The 15,196-nt window shown below is 30.0% G+C and overlaps 1 protein-coding gene across 1 annotated transcript; it reads right to left on the reverse strand.

Moving 5' to 3' along the window:
• Positions 1–4,272: 4,272 nt before the first annotated feature.
• LOC133312248 (membrane-anchored ubiquitin-fold protein 3-like) lies at positions 4,273–11,114 on the reverse strand. The gene is made up of 5 exons (XM_061513427.1): positions 10,885–11,114; positions 10,396–10,540; positions 9,985–10,203; positions 8,713–8,883; positions 4,273–4,673 (listed from the first exon to the last, which is right to left on the reverse strand). The coding sequence occupies exons 3-5, from the start codon at positions 10,115–10,117 to the stop codon at positions 4,615–4,617; spliced, it is 363 nt and encodes a 120-aa protein (XP_061369411.1). The 5' UTR covers positions 10,118–10,203; positions 10,396–10,540; positions 10,885–11,114; the 3' UTR covers positions 4,273–4,614.
• Positions 11,115–15,196: the final 4,082 nt, after the last annotated feature.

Genomic DNA, 15,196 nt, shown 5'->3' on the forward strand with positions numbered 1-15,196 from the left:
GACAATTCAAGTTTAGATCCTCAGACTGTTGCTTCTACATTTATTTGTTGTAGTCATTTTTTCTCATGATATAAGTTATCTTATTTTAATAGAGAGATAGATACAAAAAATAAAAAATTTAAAATTTAAATAAAAAAATTTATTTTATGTCTATCTCTCTTTTAAACTGACATAATTTTATGTCATTTGAAATAACAAACAATTTTCGCTTGTTTGTTTTGTGAATTGTATTTTATGAACCACTGGTTTAGTTTTAAAAAATTTATTTTATTTCCACCTTTAATTTTTTAAATAATGTAGTAAAATAGAGTTTTTTTTTTCTCGTAACTTATAAAACAACTTTTGCTCTTACGTGGACATGTATATAGTTTTATTTTACACCTCTAAATTGGGATTGAAGCTCCCAGTCCCACACAATGCAAATGAGGGGATTGAAATTGAACTCTACTGATGGAGTCACGAAGAACCAACTCCTAAAAATTTACACACGAATAATTTTATATTACATTTCTTAACATAACTCAACTTTTATCATTTAGACCTATAATAAGGAATTTTATACTTGAGTAAGGTAATATAAAATATAATTAATTTAGGTGGACAAATAATTAATTGTATCATGTAATGTTAGTTGTTAAATCAATTCGATAAATAATTAATAAGCTTGTTCTTAACAATATGTAAATAAATTATTAGTTTAGTTTGATAATTAACTTTCTATACCTACCCTTTGCGTAATATGATGGTTGGGTGATGTGACCTTAAATATAATCAGGAGTATCTGTTTACTTGTAAAATTATGTGAACTGGATAAAAAAGATAAGATGTCTGTCATGTAGTGGCGGACTTAAGTGTGGGTGTAATTTCGGTCCAAGATAAATTTTAACAAATTATATTTATTCTGTATTATTATATAATTATTTATAATTTGGCTCGAATTTAAATTGTAATTTGGCACGGGCTACAATTTGTAATTTGACCTTATGTAAAACTTAAAATATTTTTGGTGAAAGATTTGAGTAAGTTTTATTAGATTATGTGTCTAATTTTCACTTGTATAAAAAAAATAAATTATTTTTAGTAAAATTAAAAAATATTTATAAAATTATAATTCTTCTTAATGCTACTTGCTCAGGTGTTCTGTATTAAATATAATTTAAATATATTATGATATGAACTAATTAAAATTAAAAAAATAAATATATGTATAATTTATTGGCCCAAACTCAAATTGGAGCCTGACTCTATGACTAAAGTCTGAATTGAGTTGTGTTTGGAAATATAGAGAAGACATGCATGGCGCTATTATACAAAAGTAAATTAAAAGTATTTTGGGAGAGTTAACAAATCTCAATTACATCATCACCACTTTAATACAATTAAGAGGATACATCACATTATACATTTTGACTAAAGTATTTAACAAAGTCAGCAAAATAGGTTTGGTCTACTTGGCTTATCTGTCCTACCCGCTAAATAGAGTTGCATGAGTTAGTATAAAATAGATTTGGATTGGCGGGTCAATTTGCTTCGCTAGTCAAATAAAATAGGGTAAACCGAGTTTTTTAACCCACTCTCAAAGTGAGACGAGACGAATTAACTTATTTTTTAATAAGTTGATAATGAAATGGAACAAAACCGAACCGCCTACTTTGCCATCACTTCTTAGCAAAACATTCTATTTGAGTATTAGTAGTGTCAACAAAATAATATGGACACTCAACTCTGAAATTACAAAATATTCATTTTCCTACCCAACGTTTCATTGATTCAACATTTTAATGTACTTCAAAAGACGACAAATAGAGTGCTTCCAAATGCAGGTTCACCTTCATTGCTTTGCCTCCCTGGAATATAATCCACAAGAATGGTGAAATTAAATCTCAATAGAGTAGTATTTTCAAAATTTTCTAACAATAACATGTTTGAACTTAATGCTATACCACTGGAAGTGAAATCCTGTAACCAATGTTGTTAAAGTCAAGTTTCTACGTAGAAACAAAAAGGGGTGGTAGAAACGTAAAACGTAGAAACGACACAAAACGTAAAGTCAAGATACAAAATTATATGTGCATATAAAAAAAATCACATAATGAATATGTGTGTTGAGCCACTTATCTATCTAAAAAGAAAAATTATTTTTCATAACCAAGTATCAAAACTATAAACAGTGATAATTAACAAGTAATGGATAATCAATCTGCTCTAACTGTTTTATACACTCTGCATATTTTGGATCATCGCTCATCAGGATATAATTTCACTTCTTTTAATGCACACAATGATCCAAAAACATAAAACGATTCTCATAGCATAACTTATAATAGAATTGCAGCTTTATAAGACATAATTATAAAAAACATATATCCAAACAAAAAGATATTAAAATACTGTGAATATAATTTTGAGAAAACAAAAATTAGGTTTTTATTTTATTTTATTTGTAAATCTTTTTTTTATTAAATTTTTAGTTTTAAGTAAAAACAGTAAAAACGTAAGTTTTTACGCAGCGTTTCTGCTAATATTTACCAAGGACCATTTTTACTTGAGTTTTAACACGAACCACTCTAATAAAAACATAAAAATATACAATTTTTACACTAATTTTTGACTATTGTACAAAACACATGTACAAAGTTGTTTTATTCAAGTATGCCGCTTTCATATCAAAGCAAGTAATATCACATCGAATGTATCCATGCAAACAACATATGTGCCCCAATTGTCAAAAAAATTATATACGCTTTGAGCTGAAGCAGCCAACGGGTGTTTCCCCTGTGTGACAGTTGTAATCATACCTCATTGACACCGAAGTCCCCTTATATAATAAGGATAAACCTTCATCAAATAAATTCATAAATTATGATAGCTTTAAGCTTTCACCCCAAAGTCTAGGCTTACAACCCCCTTTTGACTTTTTTTATTATGATTACTCTTGTTGCTCGCTTATAATCTTTTTTTCCTAGCAACTATTTTTGTTTACGATATTAAGTGAAAATTATTAATTTGATTTTGAGACAAAATCATTATAAGAAAAAAAGGTGGTAAAGATAATCAACCTTAAAAAAAAGATCTACTAAATTTTTTTTAACCCATTTAATGTTTTTTAGGCATAATTTATTCAACCACGAGTTAAATGCATACCTCTTTTTTCTTTTTTGGTAAACAAATGCATACCTCTTTTTTTTTTTTGGTGGACAATGCATACCTTTTTTTTTTTTTTTAGAAACTGATCCTAATTATCTCTTTGAGGCGAATCAAAATCTCCTGTATCTTCATGAGTTTGACTTTTTGAGCCGTCTATAAGACTAATCTAGAGTTCGGGTGCAAGTCCAAAAGTTACGGTACTTATGCATACCTCTTTTAACTATGATCTGACCTACTAACTCACTTTCTTTTCTTTCTGAGCAATACACCAAAAAATCATAACTTCGAGCTCATTTGTAAGAGTTTATTTTTTTAAAGAACTTATTTTTTTAATAAAATTATTTTTTATTTTATGTGTGTGTGTTCGAATGCAGTTTTTTTTTTTTAAAAATAAGAAATAAAAAAGTCAAAAAATATTTTTTGGAAGCCAAGATTTAAAACTTTTACAAAAAAAAATTAAAATACTATTTTTTGATTAAAAATTATAAATGCAAAATAATTGTAACTTAATAAATTTTTTAAAAAATATATATATATATATATATATATATATATATATATATATATATTGTTTAAAGCTCATCCAAACAACTCTTAACACTACCAGATAAACAAACCAAGGCCCAAGCAAGTGCAATACCGTCTGGCTCTCAAACTACACTTACAAGGCTGGACTAATAAAAACACGCTCCTATTTACCGTGTCAACCATTAGTTTTGGCCAACCCATTTAACTCACGTTAAATATTCAGACTACTTGGGAATTGATCATCACATGTTAAAATTACACATGAAAATTTTGTGTCAATATCTCTCTATTAATTTTAATTGTACACCACCAATTTAATGCAATGAAAAGATAAGCACAAAATCAACCTATTGAGTATTTAGTTAGTGATTTTTTTTTTTTTTTTGATAACATTTAGTTAGTGATTTTACTAAACACATATCGAGGAAAGAGATAAGCAAAGACACGATTCAATCACAAGTCTGAACTAGCTGACACCTTTAAATTTTCACACCAAGTTAGTATAAACCGTGCCATTAAATGGAATTGTGTGGTACACTTAATGCTAGTTGGCGCTTCACTAATCTACGTGAATCCAGCTAAGTCATATGTAAAGAAGGAGAAAAAATATATTTATCAAATTATATACTTCTAAACAATATGCATTCATCAAATGTCGCGGGCCATATGGACTTTTGCCCAAGGTTTATGCCCTGCAACACTCTTACTGTACTTGTTAAGGTCACAATTTTACAAAGCTAACATCTGATTTCACTCCAAAGACAACGACTAGAAATGAATGGACCATTAATAGAAGCAAGCAATGACCATTTGATAAAGCCAAACATGTCCTACGCAATGCCATTGGATAGCACACTGTCTTACGCATCATCCCGAGAGTCAAGAATAGGAAAAATGCAACCTTATCTTCAAGGGCAGCCACAAAACATGCTTCCTGATCTAAAGGATAGTGCATGAGTAGCATGAATTCATCTTTTGCTTGTTATCTTGATTCTTCTCTGGAAGGTAAACCGGGGAAAAGCACATGAGAAGAATGTAGTAATATATACCTTTGGTTTGTCAAACATCAAAACGCGTCTCAAAGGATACTCAATATAAATCATTAGAGAATAATATAAGTTGTAATGCTACTCGCAAATCAGTTAAAAAAATAAATAAAGGACCCTTTTTTGTTATCTTTTTAAATATATTATTCCTTTATGATTATTTTTCAAGATTTACCTCATGTTTTAACAAATTTAACATTTAAATTTTAAATAAAAAATATTATTTTATGTCTATCTCTCTTTTAAAATGAGTGTTAAAATGAGATAACTTTTGCACGTGATAGAAATATAATTTAAGTTAGTGACTAGTAATGGGTGTAGTTCAATTATGTAACGGGGTTAGTTATTCTTGTAGTATTTAGGCTGCAGTAATATGTAGGAGTCAGTTATTTTAGAAAATAACTGCAAAAATAGTGATGTAACTGCAAGTAATTGAACTATTTTTCTGCACTATATATATATATATTATTTTTCTGCACTATTCTCCGGCCAGCTTCACCAACACGCTCCCTCTCTTATTGACAATTTTGGGTGTATAATTGCAGATGTGCTGCAGCAAGCATGGACCCTGCCTCGAATGCTTAGTGTGAAGAAACCAAATTTTTTTTTTTAATACATAATCATCTAAAGTAAAATAATCATCTAAAGTAAAATGCACATCTAAAAGTAAAATCAAGAATTTCTTTTCACTAAATTAATCCTTAAGGAATACATATTTTTTCCCAAATTATTTCCAAGTTTAACAATTATGTTATTTTTTTTATGGAAGAAGTATTTGTCATTTTAAATGACATAACACTTTGTCATTTTAAGAGAGAGACAGACACAGAAAAAACAATTATTTAAATTTTAAATTAAAAATTAAAAATCAAAAATATAAATTAAAAGTTAAAAATTTAAATTTTAAATTTTAAATTTTAAATTTTCCTCTCCTATGATTTCCATTTTCATGTGTCTATCTCTCTCCTAAAATAACATAACTTAAATCATTTAAAATGACAAACACTAAACCTTTTTTTATATTATTGAAGGAAATTTTATGAATTAGATTTATTAAAAAATTTATGACATAAATTTTTTACTAAAGTTTTATTAATAATTTTTTGAATTAATAAATAAATATTCGTATGTATACCCTAAGTTTTAAACAAAAGAATAAATCTTTAAAATTTTAAATATATTCATATTTATCTACATCTTTTCAATTATCAAAACGAAAATCATAATCATAAAACTATTATAAATACTTAAGTGAAAAATAATTTTTAAAATATATGTAATAATTTTTAAAAACATATAAAAATATAATATAGACATTTAAATTCAAGTTTTAATAATTATATTATGGGCTTAGTGTTTGTCATTTTAAATGACATAAATTGTGTTATTTTAGGAGAGAGATAGACACAGAAAATGAAAATCATGGGAGAGAGAAAGTAGGTGATTTTTTTTTAATTTAAAATTTAAATAAATTTTTTCTGTGTCTATCTCTCTCTTAAAATGACATAACTTTATGTCATTTAAAATGACAAACACTTTTCCCATTATATTATTATTATTATTCAGAATTTAAATTATTTTTAAAAAAAAGAAGTAGAACTTTAAAAAAAGAGATATTTCATTTTTTTTTTGTTCGCTAAATTTTATGAATTAGATTTATTATAAATTTTTTATGACACAATATTTTACTTAAGTTTTATTAATAATTTTATGAATTAATCAAAAAATATTCTTACGTAATCCCTAAATTTTAAACAAAAGAATAAATTTAAAAGTTTAAATATATTCATATTCTACATCGTTTCAATTATCAAAAATAAAAAGAAAAAATATTTGTCCTTTTAAATGACATAAAATTATGTCATTTTAAGAAAGAGATAGACACAGGATAATAATTTTTTATTTAAAATCTAAATTAAAAAAAGAAAGGTTATACTTACAATCTATTTTTATTTACAACCTTTTACAACCATAATCTTAACCGTCGATTTCCGTCAATCAACGATTATTATTTTCACAAATTAAATTTATTAAGTAATTATTAATTCGCAATAAAAATAACCGTTGATTGACGGAAATCAATAGTTAAGATTATGTTGTAAAATGTTGTAAATAAAGATAGGTTGTAAGTATAACCTTTCTAAAAAAATACTCACTTTCTCTCCCATGATTTTCATTTTTTGTGTCTATCTCTCTCCTAAAACAATTGAGGAAAGGGGTGAGAGCATGAGTTCGAATCTCCCCAGTACCACCTTTGGGAGAGGTTTAAAGCCTTAATCCTGGACCCGCCCCGAATCGGATTAGTTGCGAAGCAATTAACCGATTGAAATATTTTCAAAAATAATTGAGGAAAGTTATACTTACAACTTTTTTTTACAACCTCTTACAACCATATTTTAACACCGTTAATTTCTGCCAATCAACAGTTATGATTTTTGTAAATTAAACTCATTAATTAATTATTAATTCACAATAAATGATAACCGTTGATTGACAGAAATCAACGGTGTTAAAATATGATTGTAAGGGTTATAAAAAAAAATTGTAAGAATAACCTTACTCGAAATAATTATTTAAAATTACAAACAACCAACCCTACATCTCCAACTCTCCGTCTGTGCGCGCCTCTTCGTCTTCGTCGAATGCCTCTCCGGCTATCCATCTCTCAAAATCAACTCAACATTTGCTTTCATTCCCTGCTTTTGCGTTTTTAAAACTGACACCACTGGTCGGAGGAGAAGGTTGCAACTTGTTACAGTCAGGTTTCTTACTTTTGTGTTTTTATATTTTTTTATTTCAAGTGTTCAAACTATAGACAACAGCTCTCTTCTTTTCCCTCTCTAGACCGAATTCCCCTTCACGCTCGCTACTCCGTGTCATTTCTCTCTTCAAGGTAAGTAGGGATTTTTTTTAATGCTTTGCTACTGGAAATTCGTTGTACGAATTTTGGTGTTAATGATACAGAGTAAGGAATGCTCATAACAGATTTGTGACCAAGTTACCTTACCCATGACATACCACTTTATATATAAATAGATGTCTCTATGTAATCTCTGTCTCATGTATATTGTTCAGGTTTGTCACAAAAGCATATAGCATTGTTTTGATAATTAACTTGTCTCTGCTTTCCTATCACTTTTATTGAACTTAAGTGATGTGATCTGTCTACACTCGATAACTGTGGCTAGCTAATAATCAGATAGAGGTGTGATAAACATAACTTTGCATAGCTGAACAAGATTTAACTCCACCTAAGTAAATCCAGTTCAGCCTGGTAACAAATAATATTTTTGTCTCTCGAATAAACCCTTAGTGTTATTCTCAATGAATACTTAATGGGTTTTATGATTATCATTTAACATAATATAACTTCACTTTCCTACACACACATTAAAGAGGTGGGGTCCACATGTTTTCTTTCTCTTTCATCATTCTACTTTCTCTCTCCATTTTGATGTGAGAGTTGGAAACAACACCTTACATCATGTTACATAACACTAATAAAACCCATACTTAATAGCTAAATTGGTGTGAAGGAACTAAACTAAACATGCATTGTTTTGCTAATAAGCAAATTGTAACTTCACCTCTTCAGGTAGTTTTGATTACTTGATATATTTTATTACAAACAGTTAAAACATCATGAAAATTGTATTTCCCTTATGATTTTAATTACTTTATTATTTATGTTTTCATACTTTTATGGATTTATAGTTTCTCCATCAACATGACATAAAGTTATCTCCATTAATCCCAAAATTACATCGTTTTGGGGGTTGGAAAAATTAATGAAGGGTATTTTAGGATTTTTATTTGTTTCTTGGTGGAGAAATGATAAACCCTACTTTTATATAATATATCCTCCCATACATGTATCTTGGTTTTTAAAAATTTGTATGTACCCTGTATCCACACTGATACGCCTACTCATATCCATATCCATGCAACCTATAAGCTTCTGCAAGAGTGCAGATGAAAAGATTGAACAAACCTGTCTTCTTTTTTGCTATAGGAGGCTGTACTACAACATGCACGGTAATAGCACCCCCAGGTGTGTCACCAAAAGTTATTCTGGAATCAGCAAGAGTTTTGCTGTTTTCCAAAAATTTACCAGCATGTATAAGTTTTACGTCACTCACTGACTTTGGTGTAACTGTTTTGCCTGTAAACGGAAAGATTCCATTAGAAGGTAAGGCAAACATGTTGCAGAAAAGAGAAAATAAAAAATGAAATCAAATGATTGATGTATATATGTAAAATTGTTCATGGGAAAAGTAAATGAGTCATTTATCTGCAAGAATGATCATGTGTGAGACTGGGGTTTCTTCTATTTTTTGACCGAACATGTGAGACTGGGGTACTGGACTCACAAGTAGAACTACAGAATAAATACATACAGAATGACATGTATTTCTGTATCTAAAAGGAGTAATAAATATAGTTAGAAAAGAATTGCCAAATTTTAACTTAGACAATTTATGCTTTCATTAAAAGTAATGGGGTAAGGTGTGGTTGTTATTTTTGTTGTTGTCAAACATGCAGTGAGAGTGAGAAATAGTTGGATACATATTATAGTCAATCCCAAAAGAACAACGTAGGTTTAAAATTACTTATTTATGGAATACAATGTGAATAGAGTATTTAGCTGCAATTAAAATTAAAATTAAAAAAAAAAAACACTCCCCCAAGTGAAAACCCTAGGACTTTTACAAAAAGGTTGTTTTCTAAACGCAAACCTAAACCTTTAGTAAAACAGTGCAGCTGATCCAGGCATGCCCTCATAGTATTTAACAACAATTATTGAAAATACAAAAAAATGAATTATCAGCATAATATGAAATTTATGTCAACAAAACATTTTCAGATATAATTGAGGGCAAAGAGGGAAGATTTTGCAAGACTCTATTTGGCAAACGGGTGGTTTATTCGGGGTGTTCTATCATTGTTGTAGGTCCATCACTTTCATTACATCGACATGGATTATTGAGTCTCATTTTCTATGTATAAGAATTAAGTGAAAAAAGCAAAATTATGAGTCACTTTGATCCCTCGAATATACAATTAAAATCAACTTGGTCCTCCATACATTTGTAACCTCAAATTAGTCTTTCGTGTGATGTTATTTTGGATCATTTTGATGTCTCTTTAAATCTTTGAAGGACTAATTTGATATCACAAATTTTATGAAGACCAACTTGTTGACAAATGTATCTACAGAGAAGGAAAATGGTAGTATACAAACACACCCCATCAAATGACTAACCTTGAGGCCACTCAGCAACTAGCCTTTGCTTAAGGGTACCAACTGTGGTAGATGATGAATAAGTACTGTGTGCTATATCAGTTCCATCATATATGCGGAATTTAAGCTCAATACGCTTCTCTCCTTCAGCCATGATAGCGTGTGACCACCTTTGCCAAGCTTATCGAACTGCAAAACAGTACTTCCTTGGATCAAAGGTTTTGGTCTCGCCTTGTTCGCCTGAAAATGAATTCCCATTCCCATAACTTCAATCCATTTACACACAATTCAATTATCAAAAATAAAAAATAAAAAAAATTAAAATGTGTCTATTAATCATCCCTGTTCTTCCAACTCTAGGTAATTATACCATATTTTCAGTGACCAAAAAGTAAAAATCCCAAACAAATATGCATGTTATCCACAACTAACCTGTGTGACTCTGCGGGAAATTTCCTTATTACAGCAAGCTTGCAAAAATTGCACATCTGAATTAACAGCCGGAGGACCGATACAACCAAGTGGACACCTCATATGATCCAATTGCTTCTCCAAACAATCTTTATGGGAGATGTCTCTGAATTCAGATAGTGAATTTTAAGACCCCAACAAAATAAATAAACAAATAAATAAATAAAAACATCGGATTCTCACATATCATACTGAATTCACATCATAATAGATTTTATATGAACCAAGCAAAACCGCAGAAATAAAAACCGCGAGCTACTTCTCAATTGTTCAATTTTCTAAAATTTGGCACAAATTAAACCCTAGAATTGAAGGAAAAATAAAGAATCAAAATTAAATAAAAAACAAGAATTCGATAATCAAAATCTCATAAAGAAAAAAGTTTAGCTGAAAGTGAAATTCAGCAAAGACAAAAAAAGAGAGACAGAGAGTTAAAAGAATTAACAATACCTGGCCAAGAAGCCATCATTGGAGGATCCGTCGGAGGTGACACCGTATTGTAGAGGTAGAAGATGGGGGCGGAGATGGGGTTCGTTTCTTCACTATGCTCTCTCTCTCTCTCTCTGCTTCTTCGATCGGTTAAATTTCTGTCTCTTCCGATTCAGATAGATAACAGTACCAGAGCGGTTACTCGGGCAGTCACGAGAGCCCAACTACTTTTAGTTTTACTATCTGCGGCGCGATCTATCAATAAATTTTTGGTGCTATTGTTTCACTAAAGATTCCATATATTTCACTAATAAAAATATTATATGTCAGTTAATTTTTTTTTTCTTTGCCAAATTTGTTCTTTCTCCTATAATGTATAATACTTTTATTGATGAGATGCAATCTTAGTATAACGGTAGCACTAAAGATTTATTCCCGATATACACGCCCAATTGGTGTTCGCTACTCGTATTGTGCCACGTCAACGGTGATGCAAATGTAAGGATTTGAAGTGACTTTTACGGGTTCATTGACATTGACCAGAGTGGGGTGATTTCATTTTCACCTAAAATATCCCACTCTGGAATTTGGTGGAAATATTTTTACTAAAGTAGTCGTGAATGGCACATGCCCCACTTGTTTATTTATTTATTATTATTAATACTAATATATAATTATAATTATTAATTACTATAGTAATAATTATCAAGTAATGCTAATGACTAGTTAATTATTAATTATTACAAATAATAATTATTAAATCTAATATTCAATAATATAAAAATCACTTATTACTATAATTATTATAATTACTAATTAATTTCAATAATTGTTCGCTACATAAATTAATGCATGCAAGTCACTTATCACGATTGATTCATCAATGGTTAAGAATATTTCATATGAGTTGGTAACGTAAAATCACACATTTAAAGATCCATTTCTATCCCTATCAACCTCTCATATACAAGATTTATGTATGTTATAATTTCAATTAATAGATAATTCTTTTGTGCAAGTGATTCTTGTAATTAATTATTGAATACTGATTTTAATAATTACTTTTTTCGAAATTAGCAATTAATTAGTTATTATTTATGTAATAATTAATAAATTTAATTGTTTAGTAATTAAAATGAGTGAGTGGGAGTGGAAATATAGGTATTTTATAAGAAGGACAAGGTGAGCTTAGATGTATATCCCTTCTTCTAAGGTGAAGTATAACGCTATGAAGGTGTTTTTAAATGTAGTGATATGAATCAAAACTCTTGGAGGAGTCACCATAAATCTCAGAGATGGTTGAGGGGATGTATAATGAGCACAATAATTTTATATTTTGATAGAATAACAACTCATAAATAAAATGAATGCAAAATGCCCTCTCAATTGTTGAAAGAGATACATATAAGTGAGGAAATATTCCCTAATGATGAGAGATAATAAGTCATAACTATTTTTGTCCAAGACCTCATTGCTTTCATGAGGTAGTACACCGTCAATGTGTACGATGATGATGTGTGCAGAAGCGAGAGATCCTCTACTATAAGGGTTTAGTTCACCTTGAGGAGACATGAAAATAATCCCTTGAATGAATTTTTAAAGACCAGCCAATAAATTAAGACCATAAGATGGGTCTAAAACAAGTATAACCATATCTCTCAAGTGCAATTTTATGTCTTTTGAATGACAATTGTTTGATTCAAACAATTGTCATTCAAAAGACATAAAATTGCTCTTGAGCGATATCGTTATACTTGTTTTGAACCTGTTTTGATCCATCCTTAAGCGGGACGGAGTGGGTTGGTGTAATGTCCCACATCGGTTGGAGAGGGGAACGAAGCATGCCTTAAATAAGGGTGTGGATACCTTTCCTTGTAGGAGGCCTTTTGGGGTAATCCGAAACGTAAAACCGTGAGCTCGACGGTGCTTGTGCGCGGGGCAAAGCGGACAATATCCTGTTACAGGGTTTGAGGCTGTTACAGTTGGCGGGTTAAAAATTTCAATTCATTTTCGGCGAGTTAAATGAATCAACCCGACGAATTAGACCAATTTTATCACATCTAGGAAACTAATCCTATTGGCTCTATATTTATTACAACTACTTCCTATGTTTTCCATCAAGAATAAAATAATATAATAAAAAAGGGAGAATAGATTTATATGCAAGTCGTAGTAGATATTGAAGTATCAGATTTCATCATTGACAAATATCAGTGCATATATTAATGGGTTCCTTTTTTGTCATTTGACATGACAAGAGCACTTTCCTACACACACAAATCAAGTGTGGGTCCCACGCTTAAAAAAAAGTCAAACCAAAATCAGGATACGACGCCGTATCCTTGTTGCAGGAATGAACAGTGCCATTCCTGCAACATGATTCTTATATTTCCCTATATTAATATAGAAATTACGAAACCTCAACATCTTTTTGATGTACTTGATCTCTCAAAGTTGAACATAACATTTTTAAAGGAAAAACTTTGGGAAATAGTGTGAATTTCCTTAAGTTATAAGTCAAATCCACAATTTTTTAACAATTCTATTTTACTTCTTTTTATAAATTTTTATTTTATTTTTGTAAATAAGTTGTTTGAAATCGTGACACATGACTTGTGATAATTTTGTTTAATTATTTTTTATTATTTAAAAAATGTCATGGATGTGGACAATGACTTATCTTAAAGTCATGATTTGTGATCATTACTAGCATTAGTCGTATATAATTCGTGGCTCATATATAATGTAAGTTATAGTTTCTTATTTTGATAAGTTGTTGTTCATATTTAAGATTTCATTAAATTAACGAGGAACAATTTTTTTTTTTTTTAAACATCTTACGCTAAGTTGTTTTGAGACCACTTAAATATGTTCATTCTAAAAGATACGAAGTCTAGGGATCACATGAAACTGGTGGAGGATAGGGGACCACACTACCCCAGGTATTGCCTCCATGACCCCAGCAGTTACTATCTCCAAATACGCCCTTACCCTCAATCCACCCTTTATTTGTCTCTAACTAGTAAGCAACTTGTATTTCGTCATCACAAGCGACAGTGAACTATTTGGTCCTCTAACAGGCGTCAAGTATACTTCCTGAGAAAATAGACCTGCACTTTAACTAAGGTTCGCAGTCATTTCCCAGATAGTTGGGAAATTCAGCAGCATTTAGGGAAGGGAAAGTTGATTTGTTTCCTATTCTTGCTAGAAAAAGAATATAGAAAATATAATTGTGACACAATCAATAATCAATTCAGGATTAATATGTGCAGGGTCTTTTCCTGCTGCTCATGTAGTAGGAATATTCTGAAAACCGACTCACTCAAAAGAAATAATTAGAGTAATGAAATTTTTTAAAAAAAAAATCATTTATATTTTAAAATCGATAGCCATCGAATTCTTCACTAAGATACATACACCTAATTAAACTAGCACTAAGGGGAAAAGATTTTAATATAAATGCTGGATTAGTTTCACCGCACTAGAGTATGCTTTCCCATATCTCGCTATTGACTGCTATTTATTTGCCGGGAAAAAGAAGAGAATAAAGTAAACAACAAGATAAAAAAGGGTAAGGAATGTAATACCTCTCTTTTGTCTGGGATAAAGTAGAAGAATCCGTTGCACTAGATTAGAAAAGACGAGAATTTCCCTGTTAACTTTTAAACATGTGGACAACGCCAATAGATGGAAAAGTTCATATCAGCACAATATTTTTCTTTTATTATGTAACCTCAATAATATTCTATTCTCTCCTTAAAATATTTTTCAAAGTTTAAATTACTTTTTTATTTTTTATTTTATTTTGCATAGCACGTTTTGACCCATAGAGAAGCCTCCCCTCTTCAATAGTCCTAACTCCTAAATATGAGGTTAACACGAGAAGATAGGCATAATATGACATGAAATTTGATTTGACCTACATATAATACATGGGCAGATTGAAACAGGAACAACCATAATATGTTTGCAAGCTGTTAATGTTTGGTTGATTATGTATGATGCAGCTTACATATCTTTCAGAGAATACTTTCTTTACAACATGCAGAAGGAAGGATCAAGGATGGACACACTCGCACACATGTTCAAAGCAAGTGATTGCAGATACTTTCATGTTACTGGGATGATTTGAATTAGGTTACTTAATATTATTACTGGTAGTTGCTAGAAAGAGGCATAATTAAACAAAATCAACCAGCGTGTGATGATAGACTTTTATTAGCCTTAATTAACCCTAAAAATTGTCTTGTAGCAGTATGGGAAACAGCGTATGATAGTAGACTTTTAATAACAAAATCAGTTTAATAGGACACATGTAAAAGTATATAAATCA

Source organism: Gastrolobium bilobum, unplaced genomic scaffold, assembly GCF_033153095.1.
Source record: "Gastrolobium bilobum isolate Gb01-03AN ecotype WA unplaced genomic scaffold, APGP_CSIRO_Gbil_v1 utg6685, whole genome shotgun sequence".
Taxonomy (NCBI): Eukaryota; Viridiplantae; Streptophyta; class Magnoliopsida; order Fabales; family Fabaceae; genus Gastrolobium; species Gastrolobium bilobum.

Bases quoted from the DNA above. Each gene is read 5' to 3' on its own strand.
- LOC133312248 (XM_061513427.1), bottom strand. From the start codon at position 10,117: ATGGCTGAAGGAGAGAAGCGTATTGAGCTTAAATTCCGCATATATGAT. The intron at 8,884-9,984 runs GTTAGTCATTTG...TTCCGTTTACAG, and splicing joins AGTTGCTGAGTGGCCTCAAG to GCAAAACAGTTACACCAAAG. The intron at 4,674-8,712 runs GTTTGTTCAATC...TTTACCTTCCAG, and splicing joins TATAGCAAAAAAGAAGACAG to AGAAGAATCAAGATAACAAG.